Source organism: Entelurus aequoreus, linkage group LG15 (genome assembly GCF_033978785.1).
Source record: "Entelurus aequoreus isolate RoL-2023_Sb linkage group LG15, RoL_Eaeq_v1.1, whole genome shotgun sequence".
Lineage (NCBI taxonomy): Eukaryota > Metazoa > Chordata > Actinopteri > Syngnathiformes > Syngnathidae > Entelurus > Entelurus aequoreus.
This window is the reverse complement of record NC_084745.1, coordinates 8,872,168-8,892,638: the sequence shown is the minus strand read 5'-3', so window position 1 is coordinate 8,892,638 and position 20,471 is coordinate 8,872,168. Positions and strand designations below refer to the sequence as shown.

The following is a 20,471-nucleotide window of genomic DNA, read 5'->3' as shown; positions in this document are numbered from 1 at the left end:
TAGTTCAGAATCTGGGTTTAACGTGGTTAGTGGAGATCCCCCTGGTGTTGTGGTTATGGCGGTCATTTACGTTAAGGAAGTAGTTTGACATGTACTTCGGTATCAGGGAGGTGTAGCGGATTTTATAGACTAGGCTCAGTGCAAGTTGTTTAACTAAGTAACAAAGGCCTAATTTAGAGTTTTTTGGACACTAGGGGAACATATTCTAAGTAACAAAGACTTAATTTAGAGTTATTTGGACACTAGGGGAACATAATAACAAAAACTTAATTTAGAGTTTTTTGGACACTCGATCGGGGAACATATTCTAAGTAACAAAGACTTCATTTAGAGTTATTTGGACACTAGGGGAACATATTCTAAGTAACAAAGACTTAATTTAGAGTTATTTGGACACTAGGGGAACATATTCTAGGTAACAAAGACTTAATTTAGAGTTATTTGGACACTCGGGGAACATATTCTAAGTAACAAATACTTAATTTAGAGTTATTTGGACACTCGGGGATAGGGATGATACTCGAAACCGGTTTTCCCGGTTGTTTGATAAGAAATGAACCGAGTCCTCGGACTCGAATCCCTTTATGAGAACCGGTACCCGTTATCGAGACCACTATAGTAAAGAAAAAGAGTTGGTTCTTTATTCGAATCCCTCGGAACGAATCCCGTCCCGACTAGAAATGCTCCGTGTAACATCACAAGTAATAACGTCACGTAGCTCAGATAGCGAAAGCAGGAAAACAATGGACGGGAAAAAGCGCTCCAAGGTGTAATAAAGTTCAAAACAAAAAGGTATAATCCAATGAATAACTTTACTGAGAGATTTGAGCAGGGTACAAACACATGACCAACACTTTTACGACCAACCGGAAACATAGCAAGCAGGCTAGCAACGCACCTCCTTTACGGCAGCTGTCGCAACGTTCTTAAAGCAACCGCAGCACATACATATATATACAACATATATCTCCCTTTTTTAACTTTTGTTTTTCTTTCCTTGTAAACGTTACAAAATCACACTGTATATGTGTTGTCTGTCTAATTATAAATAATGCAGACGAGGCGTGTTGGCTGAGTTCTTGACGTTTACTTTCACAGCGTGCTTATAACCTCATTCTTAGCTGCCGGGTGACGATATGCAACACTTTTCGGGGCTACCGCGCATGCTCGTCACTCCCGTTGCATGCTGGGTAGTGTAGTTATTATATTCCCTAGTTTATAACATCACATCTTTCCCCCTATAAAGAAATAATGTTAACTCAATAAAGTGTATTTCTTTTTTTTTAGCTTTAACTTTTAATTTTTTAGCATTGTAACCACATTTTCAAACAACTTTTCTCTTCATAGAATTTTATTTCAATAAAGAAATAAAGTGCAAAAATGTCAAAGCATCATAACAAACAGTTATGTCAAATAGCAGCAGAATTGCACTTTTTGGAGAGCTGTATTATTTCCAGTTTTGTGCCCAAGGGACTGATTTTATTTAACACTATATTATTATTTATACACCTATAGTGATCACAGAGACAGGTTGTTTTTGTGTTACTGTATATATTTGTTTTTATGAAAAATCCCACTTAATATACTTTGGGTAACAACAGTCAATATTTATTTATTTTTTTTATTTTTTTTAGGGGGGTAACAGTCAATATTTGTTTATTTTTTAGATTAAATTGTTTTCTAATATAATAAAAGTGAGCTTTTGTCAAACCAAATATTGTGTTTTTTTTCCATATACAACAACCTATCCAGACTCGATAAGAGAATCGATAAGGAATCGGTTCGATAAGAGGATTCGATAATAGGCTCGAACACAATAATTTCTTGTCAAACATCATCCCTACATACAGCAATGTTAATATTTGCTTACATGTCCCTTGGCAAGTTTCACTGCAATAAGGCACTTTTGGTAGCCATCCACAAGCTTCTGCTTGAATTTTTGACCACTCCTCTTGACAAAATTGGTGCAGTTTAGCTAAATGTGTTGGTTTTCTGACATGAATGAATGAAATTAGTTTATTTCGGTCATATAATCAACCATCAACCATTGTGTGTGACCAGTTTAACAATACGGATTATACATACACTACCGTTCAAAAGTTTGGGGTCACATTAAAATGTCCTTATTTTTCAATGAAGATAACTTTAAACTAGTCTTAACTTTAAAGAAGTACACTCTATATATTGCTAAAGTGGTAAATGACTATTCTAGCTGCAAATGTCTGGTTTTTGGTGCAACATCTACATAGGTGTATAGAGGCCCATTTCCAGCAACTATCACTCCAGTGTTCTAATGGTACAATGTGTTTGCTCATTGGCTCAGAAGGCTAATTGATGATTAGAAAACCCTTGTGCAATCATGTTCACACATCTGAAAACAGTTTAGCGCGTTACAGAAGCTACAAAACTGACCTTTTGAGCAGATTGAGTTTCTGGAGCATCACATTTGTGGGGTCAATTAAACGCTCAAAATGGCCAGAAAAAGAGAACTTTCATCTGAAACTCGACAGTCTATTCTTGTTCTTAGAAATGAAGGCTATTCCACAAAATTGTTTGGGTGACCCCAAACTTTTGAACGGTAGTGTATATAACAATCATACACATTTACACACAAAAATAAAATAAAAATAATGACAGAAAAAGGAATAGGCTGAATCCAAAGCTTATATTTGCCTATCCTATACATTCACTGAAAATAAGATTGCCTGGAACATCAACGTTAAAAAAAAAAGCAATGGGATGAAAGTAATTGTTACTATATTTTATAATTTTCAATTATTTCACCTTTCAATGTTTTCTTAAGCCTTAACAAAGAACTACATGTCTTCAACTCATCACTGAGCTTGTCCCACCATTTAACTCCTAAAACGGAAATACATTTGTATTTTATATTCCTTCTTACTTTACCTATTTCAAAAATCAATATCCCCCGTAAATGATAGTTTTCTCCTCTTAATTGAAATAACTTAAGAATACAAGCTGGAAGGCTGTTGTCCTTTACTCGAAACATCATTTTCATTGTTTTTAAAAACACAATATCTGAAAATTTGAACACATTAGAACTTATAAATAATGGATTGGTATGTTCATAGTGGACTGGGACTTGCTTCATCAGCATTGTCCAAAACATTTAAGTCAAGACCTTGGGAAGGCCATTCGAAAACCTTAATTCTAGCCTGATTTAGCCATTCCTTTACCACTTGTGTTTGGGGTCATTGTCCTGTTGGAACACCCAACTGCGCCCAAGACCCTTTGATTGATTGACTGATTGAAAATTTTATTAGTAGATTGCACAGTACAGTACATATTCCGTACAATTGACCACTAAATGGTAACACCCGAATAAGTTTTCCAACAAAACAGCTAAATGTTTTATTTGATTTTATTTAGCCTTTATTTAACCAGGTAAAATCCCATTGAGATCAAAGATCTCTTATCCAAGGGAGACCTGGCCAAGAGGGCAGCAACAAGGTTACATTAAAAACGGTAAACACCACATAAAACATCAAACGTACAACATTAAAACTTGCTCACATAACACATGTGCATGCAGACCAGGTAGACTGCGATCCTTTCACAGAAACTCATTTCATGTAACAAGGGTTTGAAGTTGAAGATTGGATTGTAGGTTATTATAAGCCTTCGATGCTGAAAACCTAAATGCTTTCATGCCCAGTTCAGTTCTTACTTTGGGGACGACAAATTGCAGAACTTTCATTGAACGAAGATTGTGACTTCCTTGTTTCTTTGTTAAAAGACAAGACAGATAAGATGGCGTGATACCCAGAAGGGTTTTGTAGATGAACACATACCAATGATTGAGGCGTGGAGCACATAAAGATGTCCAGTTAACCATTGAGTACAACACCCAATGGTGAGTAAGGGGAGCACAGTTTTTGTTTCATCTGACCACGGAACTTTCTTTGTCCATGTGATGTCAGATGAAACAAAAATGGAGCTCTTTGGCCACAATACCCAGCAATATGTTTGGAGGAGAAAAGGTGAGGACTTTAATCCCAGGAACACCATTCCTCCCGCCAAGCATGGTGGTGGTAGTATTATGCTCTGGGCCTGTTTTGCTGCCAATAGAACTGGTGCTTTACAGAGCGTAAATGGGACAATGAAAAAGGAGGATTACCTCCAAATTCTTCAGGACAACTGTGGAGAATGCATTTATTTTTAAGAGTTCTTTCTTTATTCGTAGTCATGTTTAAAGCAGCTAATATTTTCCCATGTGTACTTTTTATGCTTGTATCTTGTGTCTGCAAGTAAACTCTGTGCTTTACCTTGAAGGCGTTGGAATGTGGGAGTATGACCCCTTTTACCGTATCAGTATTAGAACAAAGGGGCTGTTTCCGTATTCAATAAGTTGTCTCTTTCCGTTTGGCTTTCAGACCGCTTCTAGAAGCTGGTATTACCGCATTGTAAGGGTGGTCTCCTAAAGCTTTAGTACAACTTGATGATGTTCCTATCCTGTCTTGATGGTCCTTCTTACTCAACGTATATGTCATCTGAAAGAATTTGGGATTGACGCAACACAACCTAAAATCATCAGCCCGGAGGTTGGGTCTTGGACGCAGTTGGGTGTTCCAACAGGACAATGACCCCAAACACAAGTGGTAAAGCAGGGGTCACCAACGTGGTGCCCACGGGCACCAGGTAGCCCGTAAGGACCAGATGAGTAGCCCGCTGGCCTGTTCTAAAAATAGCTCAAATAGCAGCACTTACCAGTGAGCTGCCTCTATTTTTTTTAAATTTTATTTATTTACTAGCAAGCTGGTCTCGCTTTGCTCGACATTTTTAATTCTAAGAGAGACAAAACTCAAATAGAATTTGAAAATCCAAGAAAATATTTTAAAGACTTGGTCTTCACTTGTTTAAATAAATTCATTATTTGTTTTACTTTGCTTCTTATAACTTTTAGAAAGACAGTTTTAGAGAAAAAATACAACCTTAAAAATGATTTTAGGATTTTTAAACACAAATACCTTTTTACCTTTTAAATTCCTTCCTCTTATTTCCTGACAATTTAAATCAATGTTCAAGTAATTTTTTTTATTTTTATTGTAAAGAATAATACATTTTAATTTAATTCTTCATTTTAGCTTCTGTTTTTTCGACGAAGAATATTTGTGAAATATTTCTTCAAACTTATCATGATTAAAATTCAAAAAAATTATTCTGGCAAATTTAGAAAATCTGTAGAATCAAATTTAAATCTTATTTCAAAGTCTTTTGAATTTCTTTTAAAATTTTTGTTCTGGAAAATCTGGAAGAAATAATGATTTGTCTTTGTTAGAAATATAGCTTGGTCCAATTTGTTATATATTCTAACAAAGTGCAGATTGGATTTTAACCTATTTAAAACATGTCATCAAAATTCTAAAATTAATCTTAATCAGGAAAAATTACTAATGATGTTCCATAAATTATTTTTTAAATTTTTTCAAAAAGATTCAAAGTTTAGTCTAGTTTTTCTCTTCTTTTTTTCGGTTGAATTTTGAATTTTAAAGGGTCGAAATTGAAGATAAACTATGTTTCAAAATTTAATTGTAATTTTTTTCGTGTTTTCTCCTCTTTTAAACCGTTCAATTAAGTGTAAATATCATTAATTATTAATAATAACAGAGTTAAAGGTAAATTGAGCAAATTGGCTATTTCTGGCAATTTATTTAAGTGTGTATCAAACTGGTAGCCCTTCGCATTAATCAGTACCCAAAAAGTAGCTCTTGGTTTCAAAAAGGTTGGTGACCCCTGTGGTAAAGGAATGGCTAAATCAGGCTAGAATGAAGGTTTTAGAATGGCCTTCCCAAAGTCCTGACTTAAATGTGTGGACAATGCTGAAGAAAAAAGTCCATGTCAGAAAACCAAGACATTTAGCTGAACTGCACCAATTTTGTCAAGAGGAGTGGTCAACAATTCAAGCAGAAGCTTGTGGATGGCTACCAAAAGTGCCTTATTGCAGTGAAACTTGCCAAGGGACATGTAAGCAAATATTAACATTGCTGTATGTATACTTTTGACCCAGCACATTTTCAGTAGACCCATAATAAATTCATAAAAGAAGCAAACTTCATGAATGGCAACAAGTATGTGCTTCAATCACTCTATCACAAAAAAATAAGAGTTGTAGAAATGATTGTAAACTCAAGACAGCCATGACATGATGTTCTTTACAAGTGTACGTACACTTTTGACCACGACTGTATATGACCTGGAAGAGAAAAAAACATTAAAAATAACAAGGAGAGAACATATGAAGCGGAACGTGTAGACGTTTATTGCTCTTCACCAGTGGCAAAGCTTAAACATTCCAGTGAAAATGAACAAGAATAAAACTGTAGGATAGAATACTGATTGTCAAAAGTGCCATTTAGAATCAAATGATAGAGAAATACAGTAACAGGACATTGTTGAAATACAAATGTATTCAGCAAAAATAGAATAGGGATGAAATATGATTTTTTTTTTTTTTTTTTTTACTTACCGGTACTTGTCCAGCGGCTTTACACGCCATATCAGACAGAAGGTAACGGGAGAGAACAGCTTCTATATCCCCTCTCAAGTTGAACATTGGAACATGCTTTGTTTTTTTTATCAGTGTTTATAACAGGGGTGTCCAAAGTGTGGCTGGCAGCTCCTTTTTTTAAGGGCCCACGGCACAGTCTAAAAATAATATATAAATAAAAGAGCAAAAAGGTGAAATGTTTCGAGAAAAAGTTGCAAATGTTGACTCTAATAACACAAGGCTGTTGTCTTTATAGCAGTCATTGCTAAAAAGAATATGGAATCAAAATCAATGTTGTTATGAATGATTGACATCTTCAAAGTTCCAATTACTTGACATTAGGGATGTCCGATAATATCGGCCGATAAATGCGTTAAAATGTAATATCGGAAATTATCGGTATCGGTTTTTTTATTATCTGTATCGTTTTTTTTGTTTTTTTTATTAAATCAACATAAAAACACAAGATACACTTACAATTAGTGCACCAACCCAAAAAACCTCCCTCCCCCCATTTCTTTCTGTTATCAATATTCTGGTTCCTACATTATATATCAATATATATCAATACAGTCTGCAAGGTATACAGTCCGTAAGCACACATGATTGTGCGTGCTGCTGGTCCACTAATAGTACTAACCTTTAACAGTTAATTTTACTCATTTTCATTAATTGCTAGTTTCTATGTAACTGTTTTTATTTTGTTTTACTTTCTTTTTTATTCAAGAAAATGTTTTTAATTTAGTTATCTTATTTTATTATTTTTTTTAAAAAGTACCTTATCTTCACCATACCTGGTTGTCCAAATTAGGCATAATAATGTGTTAATTCCACGACTGCATATATCGGTTGATATCGGTATCGGTTGATATCGGTATCGGTAATTAAAGAGTTGGACAATATCGGAATATCGGATATCGGCAAAAAGCCATTATCGGACATCCCTACTTGACATCAAATGTTTCACCTTGAAATATTTTAAGGGGAAAATATTGCATATTTTGTGTTTGCCATATAAAAATTAAAAAGTAATTTTTTGACAAAAATGGTGAAAAACAAACATGAAAAAATAACGAAAACCGACTGATAGTTCTCAACTTGATCTAGAGAGAAAAAATACATAACACTTTTATGAGTTGGGCCTTTTTGCATTCCCAATAATTTTATTTTAACCTGTCATTTGTCCAAACATAATGAACTAAAAATCTACGTTATGAATTATTGACCTATTTCAGGCTCTAATTACTTCACATCAAATATTTCACTTTGAAATATTTCGAGGGGAAGATATTGCATATTTTATGTTTGCCATTTAAAAATGAAAAAATAACGAAAACCGACTTGATAGTTCTCAACTTAATCTAGAAATATTTATTTTTAACACTTTTATGAGTTGGGCCTTTTTGTATTCCCAATAATCTATCCATCCATTTTGTACCGCTTGTCCCTTATGGGGTTGCAGGAGCCTATTAAAATCTACGTTATGAATTATTCCACTTACTTGACATCAAATATTTCACTTTGAAATATTTCGAGGGGAAAATATTGCACATTTTGTGTTTGTCATATACAAAAAAACAGTTATTTTTGGCAAAAAAGGCATAAAACAAACATGAAAAAAATAATGAAAAACGACTGATAGTTCTCAACTTGATCTAGAATTATTTATTATTAACACTTTTATTAGTTGGGTCTTTTCGTATTCCCAATAATCCATCAATTAATTTTCTCCCTGTTGTCCCTTTTGGGGTTGCGGGGGGTGCTGGTGCCTATCCCAGCTGCACACAGGCGGAAGGCGGGGTACACCATGGACAAGTCACCACCTCATCGCCGTATTCCCAATAATTTTAGTGGGATTTTATTTTTAACATTTTTAATTTGTCAAAACCTAATAATGAATTAAAAATCTATGTCATGAATTATTGACCTATTTCAGGCTCTAATTACTTCACATCAAATATTCCACTTGACAAATATTTCGAGGTGAAAATATTGCATATTTTGTGTTTGCCATATACAAAAAAAGTTATTTTTGACAAAAAAGGCATAAAACAAACATGAAAAAATAACGAAAACCGACTTGATAGTTCTCAACTTAATCTAGAAATATTAATTTTTAACACTTTTATGAGCTGGGCCTTTTTGTATTCCCAATAATCCATCCATCCATTTTCTACCGCTTGTCCCTTATGAGGTTGCAGGGGGTGCTGGAGCCTATCCCAGCTGCACACGGGCGGAAGGCGGGGTACACCCTGGACAAGTTGCCACCTCATCGCAGTATTCCCAATAATTTTAGTGGGATTTTATTTTTATCTTGTCATTTGTCAAAACATAATAATGAATTAAAATCTATGTTATGAATTATTGACCTATTTCAGGCTCTAATTACTTCACATCAAATATTCCACTTACTTGACAAATATTTCACTTTTAGAAATATTCCGAGGTGAAAATATTGCATATTTTGTGTTTGCCATATAAAAAAAACTGTTATTTTTGACAAAAAAGGCATAAAACAAACATGAAAAAATAACGAAAACCGACCTGATAGTTCTCAACTTGATCTAGAATTATTTATTTTTAACACTTTTATGAGTTGGGCCTTTTTGTATTCCCAATAATCCATCCATCCATTTTGTACCGCTTGTCCCTTATTGAGTTGTGGAGGGTGCTGGAGCCTATTAAAATCTACGTTATGAATTATTCCACTTACTTGACATCAAATATTTCACTTTGAAATATTTCGAGGGGAAAATATTGCACATTTTGTGTTTGTCATTTAAAAAAAACAGTTATTTTTGACAAAAAAGGCATAAAACAAACATGAAAAAAATAATGAAAACCGACTGATAGTTCTCAACTTGATCTAGAATTATTTTTAACACTTTTATTAGTTGGGTCTTTTTGTATTCCCAATAATCCATCCATTAATTTTCTACCTGTTGTCCCTTATGGGGTTGCGGGGGGTGCTGGAGCCTATCCCAGCTGCACACAGGCGGAAGGCGGGGTACACCATGGACAAGTCACCACCTCATCGCAGTATTCCCAATAATATTAGTGGGATTTTATTTTTAACTTGTCATTTGTCAAAACATAATAATGAATTAAAATCTATGTCATGAATTAATGACCTATTTCATTACTTCACATCAAATATTCCACTTACTTGACAAATATTTCACTTTGAAATATTTTGAGGGGAAAATATTGCATATTTTGTGTTTGCCATATAAAAAAATATATATTTTTGACAAAAAAGGCATAAAACAAACATGAAAAAATGACGAAAACCGACTGATAGTTCTTAACTTGATCTAGAGAGAAAAAATAATTAAATATTAATTTTTAACACTTATGAGTTGGGCCTTTTTGTATTCCCAATAATCTTATTTTTAACCTGTCATTTGTCCAAACATAATAATGAATTAAAATCTATGTTATGAATTATTGACCTATTTCAGGCTCTAATTACTTCACATCAAATATTCCACTTTTGGGGGAAAGTATTGAATATTTTGTGTTACTGCCACAAAAACAGGGTACTGGCAAAAAGGTAGTAAAACTTCAAAAATGTACTTTCTATCGACACAGATCTTAATTTGATGTAGAGATTTAGGCATCTAATAAAAAATACAAATATATGACTTTTTAAAAACATTTTTATGACTGAGACCAAACTTGAGGGAAGCTCTAAAAGGTTGAAAAAATATTGTATTTGAAAATGAGAAATATCAAAACGGCCCCCGCCTGCTTTGATTTTTCAGCGTGCCGACCTCAGTGGGAAAAGTTTGGACACCCCTGGTGTCAGTAGGAGATATTCTGCTCTTTTATTTGTTTCGGGGAACCTTTTCACCGAGGGGAACTTCCATCAGTTTCTGTAAGAGAGGATACAGTTACAACACTTTTGAGTTTTTGTGCAACATTCTCACTTGTTGACATATTTTCTGTTGAACATGTGGCCTTGAGAGTCTAATCTATGACTTCAGTGTTGCCTGCCAGTTTAAAAAACTAACAGACATGTCCTTAAAAACAGCAGAGCCCTGCTGTCATGTGGATGATCTTTGATGAGCATTTTGTGGCAGCAGGTCCTGCTATATAGAGGATCTTTGAATTGCGCTTTTTTTGTAGGTCTTTAAAAATATCAGAATACCCCCGCCATATAAAAGGATCTTTGACAAGCAGTTGGTCCTTAAAAAGAGCCGTCAAAGATCCTCTATAAACCCGTTTTTGTCGAGGGCCGCTTATAGCATTGTTCCTGGGATTAAAGGCCTCACCTTTTCTCCTCCAAACATGTTGCTGGGTATTGTGGCCAAACAGCTCCATTTTTGTTTCATCTGACATCAAGTGGACGAAGATAAGACCTTCTGGAGGAAAGTTCTGTGGTCAGGTGAAACAAAAATGGAGCTGTTTGGCCACAATACCCAGCAATATGTGTGGAGGAGAAAAGGTGAGGCCTTTAATCCCAGGAACACCATGCCTACCGTCAAGCATGGTGGTGGTAGTACAAACCCCGTTTCCGGAAGAGTTGGGAAATTGTGTTAGATGTAAATATAAACGGAATACAATGATTTGCAAATCATTTTCAACCCATATTCAGTTGAATATGCTACAAAGACAACATATTTGATGTTCAAAATGATAACAAAATTATTTTTTTGCAAATAATCATTAACTTTAGAATTTGATGCCAGCAACACGTGACAAAGAAGTTGGGAAAGGTGGCAATAAATACTGATAAAGTTGAGGAATGCTCATCAAACACTTATTTGGAACATCCCACAGGTGAACAGGCAAATTGGGAACAGGTGGGTGCCATGATTGGGTATAAAAGTAGATTCCATGAAATGCTCAGTCATTCACAAACAAGGATGGGGCGAGGGTCACCACTTTGTCGACAAATGCGTGAGCAAATTGTTGAACAGTTTAAGAAAAACCTTTCTCAACCAGCTATTGCAAGGAATTTAGGGATTTCACCATCTACGCTCCGTAATATCATCAAAGGGTTCAGAGAATCTGGAGAAATCACTGCACGTAAGCAGCTAAGCCCGTGACCTTCGATCCCTCAGGCTGTACTGCATCAACAAGCGACATCAGTGTGTAAAGGATATCACCACATGGGCTCAGGAACACTTCAGAAACCCACTGTCGGTAACTACAGTTGGTCGCTTCATCTGTAAGTGCAAGTCAAAACTCTCCCATGCAAGGCGAAAACCGTTTGTCAACAACACCCAGAAACGCCGTCGGCTTTGCTGGACTTGAGCTCATCTAAAATGGACTGATACAAAGTGAAAAAGTGTTCTGTGGTCTGACAAGTCCACATTTCACATTGTTTTTGGAAACTGTGGACGTCGTGTCCTCCGGACCAAAGAGGAAAAGAACCATCCGGAGTGTTATAGGTGCAAAGTTGAAAAGCCAGCATGTGTGATGGTATGGGGGTGTATTAGTGCCCAAGACATGGGTAACTTACACATCTGTGAAGGCACCATTAATGCTGAAAGGTACATACAGGTTTGGAGCAACATATGTTGTCATCCAAGCAACGTTACCATGGACGCCCCTGCTTATTTCAGCAAGACAATGCCAAGCCACGTGTTACATCAACGTGGCTTCATAGTAAAAGAGTGCAGGTACTAGACTGGCCTGCCTGTAGTCCAGACCTGTCTCCCATTGAAAATGTGTGGCGCATTATGAAGCCTAAAATAGCACAAGGGAGACCCCCGGACTGTTGAACAACTTAAGCTGTACATCAAGCAAGAATGGGAAAGAATTCCACCTGAGAAGCTTCAAAAATGTGTCTCCTCGGTTCCCAAACGTTTACCGGGTGTTGTTAAAAGGAAAGACCATGTAACACAGTGGTGAACATGCCCTTTCCCAACTACTTTGGCACGTGTTGCAGCCATGAAATTCTAAGTTAATCATTATTTGCAAAAAAAAATAAAGTTTATGAGTTTGAACATCAAATATTTTGTCTTTGTAGTGCATTCAACTGAATATGGCTTGAAAATGATTTGCAAATCATTGTATTCCGTTTATATTTACATCTAACACCATTTCCCAACTCATATGGAAACGGGGTGTGTATTATGTTCTGGGCCTGTTTTGCTGCCAATGGAACTGCTGCTTTACAGAGAGTAAATGGGACAATGAAAAAGGAGGATTACCTCCAAATTCTTCAGGACAACCTAAAATCGTCAGCCCGGAGGTTGGGTCTTGGGCGCACATTTCAATCAAACCAGTGTTTTGAAAATATGGACTAAAAAAACACATTTACATAAAAACACATTCACTGATAGTCATGCATATTTTGCCCAAGCCAGAAAAAGCAAGCACAGATGACTTGCACAAAATAACACCTCTGTATCTTTAGAATATGCGCACAGGAAACTTTTTTTTTTATATGAGTGTTATACAACGGGGTCGGTTTTGACACAGCTGCTTATAGTATACCAGGAGCCAAAATGCTAATTAAAGATCTCCTTTAATCAAAGAGGAGATTTTTTGCAGCAGATCCTAAAAGGAGAACTGCACTTTTTTGGGGAATTTTGTCAATCATTAACAATCATTATGTGAGACAAGTACTGTAAACGTATGCATTCTAACTTGTAAATAAATGTTAGTAAAAGTCAGCTAACAATGGAGTCAATAGGAGTCGCTCTATTCCGCCTATAAAGCACTCTAAAAACCTCCATCAAGGCTTTATATACAGGCTGTAAGTATGTATGTAATGTAGTAACAGGCACATTCATAATAATAACATGTAATATTTACGTATTTGGCTTATTTTAAGAATATGGCAACATATTAACTTCGCAAACGCATCACGACGTTCACTATTTCCTTCAACAACAACTAATCATAACAGACTTTGTGAGAGACAACAAAGACTACTTATATTTTTGAGCCTGAATATAAGGAGGATGATCTACACGTTTTAGAAGCTGTGTGCTAAATAGATCCAGCTTTAGTGGAAAAACTAAACATCATTTAGCAGTGTTGCTAAATACTAAACAGAACAAACTACGACCCTTGGTACTAATTAATTGAAAACGGTACTATACTAGCCGGTATTTTTTTCATCCGCATGTTCCTCCGCTCCGCACCGATATATAGCAGTGTTTCCCACACATTCATTTATTTGTGGCGGCCCGCCACGAAAGAATTACGTCCGCCACAAATTAAAAAAATTAAAAATTTAAAAAAAAATTTTTGTGTCCTGTCCAGCTTCTCAGGCAAATCATATAGTTGATGTAGATGCCCATATAGGCTGTTCAGAATTACTTTACAAAAGAGAAGTGTAGGATACTTCTCTTGTTGCCTTATTTGTATTTGACCACTACTATTTTCTGTTTATTTGTTACTGACTGTGGCAGGACACCTCTGCCTGTTTCACTTTATGTTGCTGGTAAATAATATGGTTGTAGTAGTAGGCTAAAGTTAAATTATTTAGTATGCACTAATTAAAGGGGCAGAGCTTTAAGAGACATTTTAGCTTTTATATTTTTTGTAAGAACCACAATTAATAAATATATTTCAGTGAAAAAGTTATTGTTCAAATCTGTACATAAATATGTACATAAAGTGTTGTAATAATATTGTAAAATGGATGGATGGATGGACGTTTAAAACAAAACTGTTATTATTAATTAGTAAGTATACATTTTTTGAGCCTTTTTAGAGAAAATCATATCTCTGTAGTAAATTATGCAAATTACTCGATGATGTCATGGTGACCACGCCCATAGCCACGCCCCCACCGCCACAGGTATCTTGGCAGTTTATGGGAAACACTGTATAGTATTGCACTGTTTTCAATTCATTAGTACTGCGGTACTTTATTAGTACTGGTATACCGCACACACTCACAGAGCTAGAGCGCACGTGGAGAAACAGTGTGGAGAAGAAAAATGGCAAATAAAGGCAATTCTTCAGGTTAATAAAGAGGGTGCGTGAAGCGCAATATGAAGGGATTTGGGCTTCAAAACTAACAACCTAGCTCAGGGGTCGGCAACCCGCGGCTCTAGAGTCGCATGCGGCTCTTTAGCGCCGCCCTAGTGGCTCTCTGGAGCTTTTTCAAAAATGGAAAAATATGGTTTCTGTAGGAGGACAAACATGACACAAATCTCCCTAATTGTTATAAAGCACACTGTTTATATTAAACATGCTTCACTGATTCTAATATTTGGCGAGCGCCGTTTTGTCCTACTAATTTTTGCGGTCCTTGAACTCACCGCAGTTTGTTTACATGTATAACTTTCTCCGACTTTCTAGGACGTGTTTTATGCCACTTCTTTTTCTGTCTCATTTTGTCCGCCAAACTTTCAACGTTGTGCATGAATGCACCAAGGTGAGTTTTGTTGATGTTATTGACTTATGTGGAGTGCTAATCAGACATATTTGGTCACTGCAAGCTAATCGATGCTAACATGCTATTTAGGCTAGCTATATGTACATATTGCATCATTATGCCTCATTTGTAGCTATATTTGAGGTCATTTAGTTTCCTTTAAGTCCTCTTAATTCAACTTATATCTCATGACACACTATCTGTATGTAATATGGCTTTTAATTTTTTGCGGCTCCAGACAGATTTGTTTTTGAATTTTTGGTCGAAAATGGCTCTTTCAACTATTTGGGTTGACGACCCCTGACCTAACTGATGCTTAAACACAGAAGTGCTTTAAAACATGCCTCAGCAGAGGTGGCATGATTCAAGTATTGCCACCTTTGCTTTAAACTTAGCTCAACAATTAAATAACAAGCAGGTTAAATAGTAAACTAGCTCTTCTTTTGTGCACAGACCATTATTTAGGCGCACACACAGCTGATTGGCTTGATGCCAAAAATTAGCGGTCAAAACCGCCTACGTAGCATAAACTAATGCAAGTGAAATGACTGAATTTTGTAACAAAGTGCTACAATTTGTGTTATATTTTTAACAATGTGTGTTTTACCTGTGTGCTATTAGCCATAGTATTATTTTTAGTATTTACTAATGATTATATGTATTTTAAGTACAGACCAAGAGTGGCAACCATGAACCATAAAGCATTTAATACAAGGTCAATAAAGCGTTCTATCATATTCTAACCATATCCTGGAATATGGCAGGTTAGAAGTAATATATACATTTGTAAATTGTTCTTTGAGAGCAACAAGAAAAGGTCCAATGTGTTTAATGCCTTTTAATTGTTATTTTAACCTTCTTAAATTGTTCTTTGAGTGCTATAAGAACCATATGTGTCAGAATAATTGTATCTAAGTTATCACAAAACTTTGTGTTTCATGAGTTCCCGGCAAGCAGACAAAAGCTGTCTTTGATCTTAGCAATCAAAAGGCTTGTAAAACTCCACTGTGTAGGATGGGAAGCGACATGAAGGTGCCGGTTTCTTTGAACTATTGGAATCCACAGGAAGATTTTGTCTTGACCCGAGATCTACAAAGCGGAGTGGAAGCAGGACCTGACCCCCCTCCAGGCACCTTTTCTTTGAACTGCTTTGTAGCCAAAGGCGACGGCTGTTTACGACCCCCCTTCCTTTAGAAACAGCTGTTGCCATGTAATCAGGGAAAGTCCAAATAAAAGAGGAGGCGTGCGACCTTTCGTCAGAGCGTGGTGGAATACTGTCCAAAGAGTACAGCCCAGACGTTTCTCCTCAATGAGCTAAATTGAATTCTGTCGCTGTTTGATTCCTTGCTTCGTGCCTGTTTAATAGATGTCATCAGTGTTTGAACCTGACAATATGTTTAAAGTATCGAAAGAGTTTTTGTTAATATTAAGCCAAATATTACTTTTTTTGTGGTCCCCTTTATTTTGAAAAGTATCGAAATACATATTGGTACCGGTACTCTAATCCGCACATAACAAAACAATCACTTACTGTACGATGTCTGCTTTCACTGGGATGCTGACTGCTGGGATGTTCACATCTTCCCGTTTAAATGAAGAATAAATCAAATTTTTTTTGTGTCTTTCACGCCATCTCCCTGTTTAAGTTGGATGTCAAAGTTGACCAACTTTTCGGTTTATGGCCACATCTTTTATCATCTAGAACAGGGGTCACCAACCTTTTTGAAACCAAGAGCTACTTCTTGGGTACTGATTAATGCGAAGGGCTACCAGTTTGATACACACTTAAATTGCCAGAAATAGCCAATTTGCTCAATTTACCTTTAACTCTATGTTATTATTAATAATTAATGATATTTACACTTAATTGAACGGTTTAAAAGAGGAGAAAACGCGAAAAAAATGACAATTAAATTTTGAAACATAGTTTATCTTCAATTTCGACTCTTTAAAATTCAAAATTCAACCGAAAAAAAGAAGAGAAAAACTAACTAATTCGAATCTTTTTGGAAAAAATTAAAAAAATAATTTATGGAACATCATTAGTAATTTTTCCTGATTAAGATTAACTTTAGAATTTTGATGATATGTTTTAAATAGGTTAAAATCCAATCTACACTTTGTTAGAATATATAACAAACTGGACCAAGCTATATTTCTAACAAAGACAAATCATTATTTCTTCTAGATTTTCCGGAACAAAAATTTTAAAAGAAATTCAAAAGACTTTGAAATAAGATTTAAATTTGATTCTACAGATTTTCTCGATTTGCCAGAATAATTTTTTTGAATTTGAATCATAATAAGTTTGAAGAAATATTTCACAAATATTCTTCGTCGAAAAAACAGGAGCTAAAATGAAGAATTAAATTAAAATTTATTTATTATTCTTTACAATTAAAAAAATAATAATTACTTGAACTTTGATTTAAATTGTCAGGAAAGAAGAGGAAGGAATTTAAAAGGTACAAAGGTATTTGTGTTTAAAAATCCTAAAATCATTTTTAAGGTTGTATTTTTTCTCTATAATTGTCTTTCTGAAAATTATAAGAAGCAAAGAAACATGTATTAATAAATGTATTTAAACAAGTGAAGACCAAGTCTTTAAAATATTTTCTTGGATTTTCAAATTCTATTTGAGTTTTGTCTCTCTTAGAATTAAAAATGTCGAGCAAAGCGATACCAGCTTGCTAGTAAATAAATCCAATTAAAAAAATAGAGGCAGCTCACTGGTAAGTGCTGCTATTTGAGCTATTTTTAGAACAGGCCAGCGGGCTACTCATCTGGTCCTTACGGGCTACCTGGTGCCCGCGGGCACCACGTTGGTGACCCCTGATCTAGAATGAACTTTCACCAACTCAGAGGCGATGCAGCAGCTCACCGGCTTAATTTGTCAATATAGCAGCATAAAGCTAGTTAGCTCTCCGTGATCACACCGCCACTAAAAATAGTTTGCGTTAGCACTTATAATAACAATATTGCTAATACTTGGTTAATACTCAAATCACAAGATGTAAATGGAGTATTGCTGGTGGTTTTTGGAATGTTTTTTTAGAGGGCTTTATGGCCGCAATAGTGTACTCTCATTATCTGAATTGTTAGCCACCTCCTACTCGCCGTATTTTATGACTTAAAATGCATAAATAAAGTAAAGCAGAAAGGTATACGGTCAAACCCATTATCAAACCCATTATCAGCCATTTACGGCATACAGTATGTCCTGATAACATGTGCCTGGTACCACTTAAACGCGCTGTTGCTTTTACGACCTTGCTGGCCAGGCGATTGATCTTGTTTAATTGGATGTTGGCTCGCCTCCCGTCACACGGCCGTTGGATTAGAGAGGTTCTCTACAATAAAAGAGCAAAAAGGTGAAATGTGACGAGAAAAAGTTGCAAATGCTGACTAATAACACGAGGCTGTTTTCTTTATAGCAGTCATTGCTCCAAAAAAATAAGGAAATCTTGTTATGAATGATTGACATCTTCAAAGTTCCAATTACTTGATATCAAATGTTTCACTTGGAAATATTTTAAGGGGAAAATATTGCATATTTTCTGTTTGCCATACAAAAATTAAAAATAAGTAATTTTTGACAAAAATGGTGAAAAACAAACATGAGAAAATAATGAAAACCGACTGATAGTTCTCAACTTGATCTAGAGAGAAAAAATACATAAAGATTAATTTTTAACACTTTTATGAGTTGGGCCTTTTTGTATTCCCAATAATTAAAATTGTAACCTGTCATTTGTCAAAACATAATAATAAATTAAAATATACGTTATGAATTATTGGCTCTAATTACTTGACATCAAATATTCCACTTACTTGTATACATATATAAGTCGCACTGGAGTATAAGTCGCATTTTTGGGGGAAATTTATTTGATAAAACCCAACACCAAGAATAGACATTTGAAAGGTAATTTAAAATAAATAAAGAATAGTGAACAACAGGCTGAATAAGTGTACGTTATATGAGGCATAAATAACCAACTGAGAACGTGCCTGGTATGTTAAAGGCCTACTGAAAGCCACTACTACCGACCACGCAGTCTGATAGTTTATATATCAATGATGAAATCTTAACATTGCAACACATGCCAATACGGCCGGGTTAACTTATAAAGTGCAATTTTAAAATTCCCGCCACACTTCCGGTTGAAAAACTCCTTTGGATATGATTTATGCGCGTGACGTCACAAAATCCACGGAAGTGGTTGGACCCCGTCGAACCCGATACAGAAACCTCTTGTTTTCTTCGACAAAATTCCACAGTATTGTGGACATCTGTGTTGGTGAATCTTTTGCAATTTGTTTAACAAACAATGGAGGCTGCAAAGAAGAACGTTGTAGGTGGGATCGATCGGTGTATTAGCGGCTAAGTACAATACTTACAGCAACACAACAAGGACTACTTACTACGCCTAGCCGATGCTTGCCGCCAAACCCACGGATGAAGTCCTTCGTCGCGCCGTCGATCGCTGGAACGCAGGTGAGCACGGGTGTTGATGGGAAGATGAGGGCTGGCTGGCGTAGGTGGAGCGCTAATGTTTTTATCATAGTTCTGTGAGGTTTCAAGCACAACACCGGTTGCTAAGTTGCTAAATTAGCCTTAGCGTCGTTAGCAACAGCATTGTTAAGCCTTACCAGGCTGAGAATTTTTAACCGTGTAGTTACATGTACATGGTTTAATAGTATTGTTGATCTTCTGTCTATCCTTCCAGTCAGGGATTTATTTATTTTGTTTCTATCTTTATTTGAGAACGATGCTATCACGTTAGCTCAGTAGCTAAGTGTGTCACCGATGTATTGTCGTGGAGATAAAAGTCACTTTAAATGTCCATTTCGCGTGCTCGACTCTCATTTTCAAGAGGATATAGTATCCGAGGTGGTTTAAAATACAAATCCGTGATCCACAATAGAAAAAGGAGAGAGTGTGGAATCCAATGAGCCAGCTTGTACCTAAGTTACGGTCAGAGTGAAAAAAGATACGTCCATCACTGCCTCTCTAGTCCTTCACTGTAACGTTCCTCATCTACGAATCTTTCATCCTCGCTCAAATTAATGGGGTAATCGTCGCTTTCTCGGTCCGAATCTCTCTCGCTCCATTGTAAACAAAGGAAAATTGTGAGGAATATTGCCTCCTGTGACGTCACGCTACTTCCGGTACAGGCAAGGCTTTTTTTTATCAGCGAGCAAAAGTTGCGAACTTTATCGTCGATTTTCTCTACTAAATCCTTTCAGCAAAAATATGCCAATATCGCAAAATGATCAAGTATGACACATAGAATGGATCTGCTATCCCCGTTTGAATAAAAAAAAATTCATTTCAGTAGGCCTTTAACGTAACATATTATGCTAAGAGTCATAACTATAACATATAGAACATTCTATATGTTTACCAAACAATAGGTACGGAAGTAGTAGCAGGTAGCATCTTTTTTTTCACAATGCACTTCTGCCATGACCCGCCCCCCGCCAAATTATTATTGGTTGACGTGTGTGTGTGTGACGATTGCTGATATACGCCTAGTCTCTTACGTGAATGAGCTAAATAATATTATTTGATATTTTACGCTAATGTGTTAATAATTTCACACAAAAGTCGCTACA

General features: G+C 35.8%; 1 protein-coding gene across 3 annotated transcripts in view; it reads right to left on the bottom strand.

The window, feature by feature from the left end:
* Positions 1-6,257: 6,257 nt before the first annotated feature.
* Positions 6,258-20,471, bottom strand: part of LOC133629746 (E3 ubiquitin-protein ligase RNF31-like) — a 51,286-nt gene continuing 37,072 nt past the window's right edge. For 2 of the 3 annotated variants that reach the window (XM_062020703.1, XM_062020702.1), the window contains exon 24: positions 6,258-10,383. In XM_062020703.1, coding sequence (XP_061876687.1) covers positions 10,336-10,383 — 48 coding nt within the window. In that variant the 3' untranslated portion in view covers positions 6,258-10,335. The remainder of the gene's footprint in view (positions 10,384-20,471) is intronic. The other variant, XR_009821115.1, reaches the window with a different exon arrangement.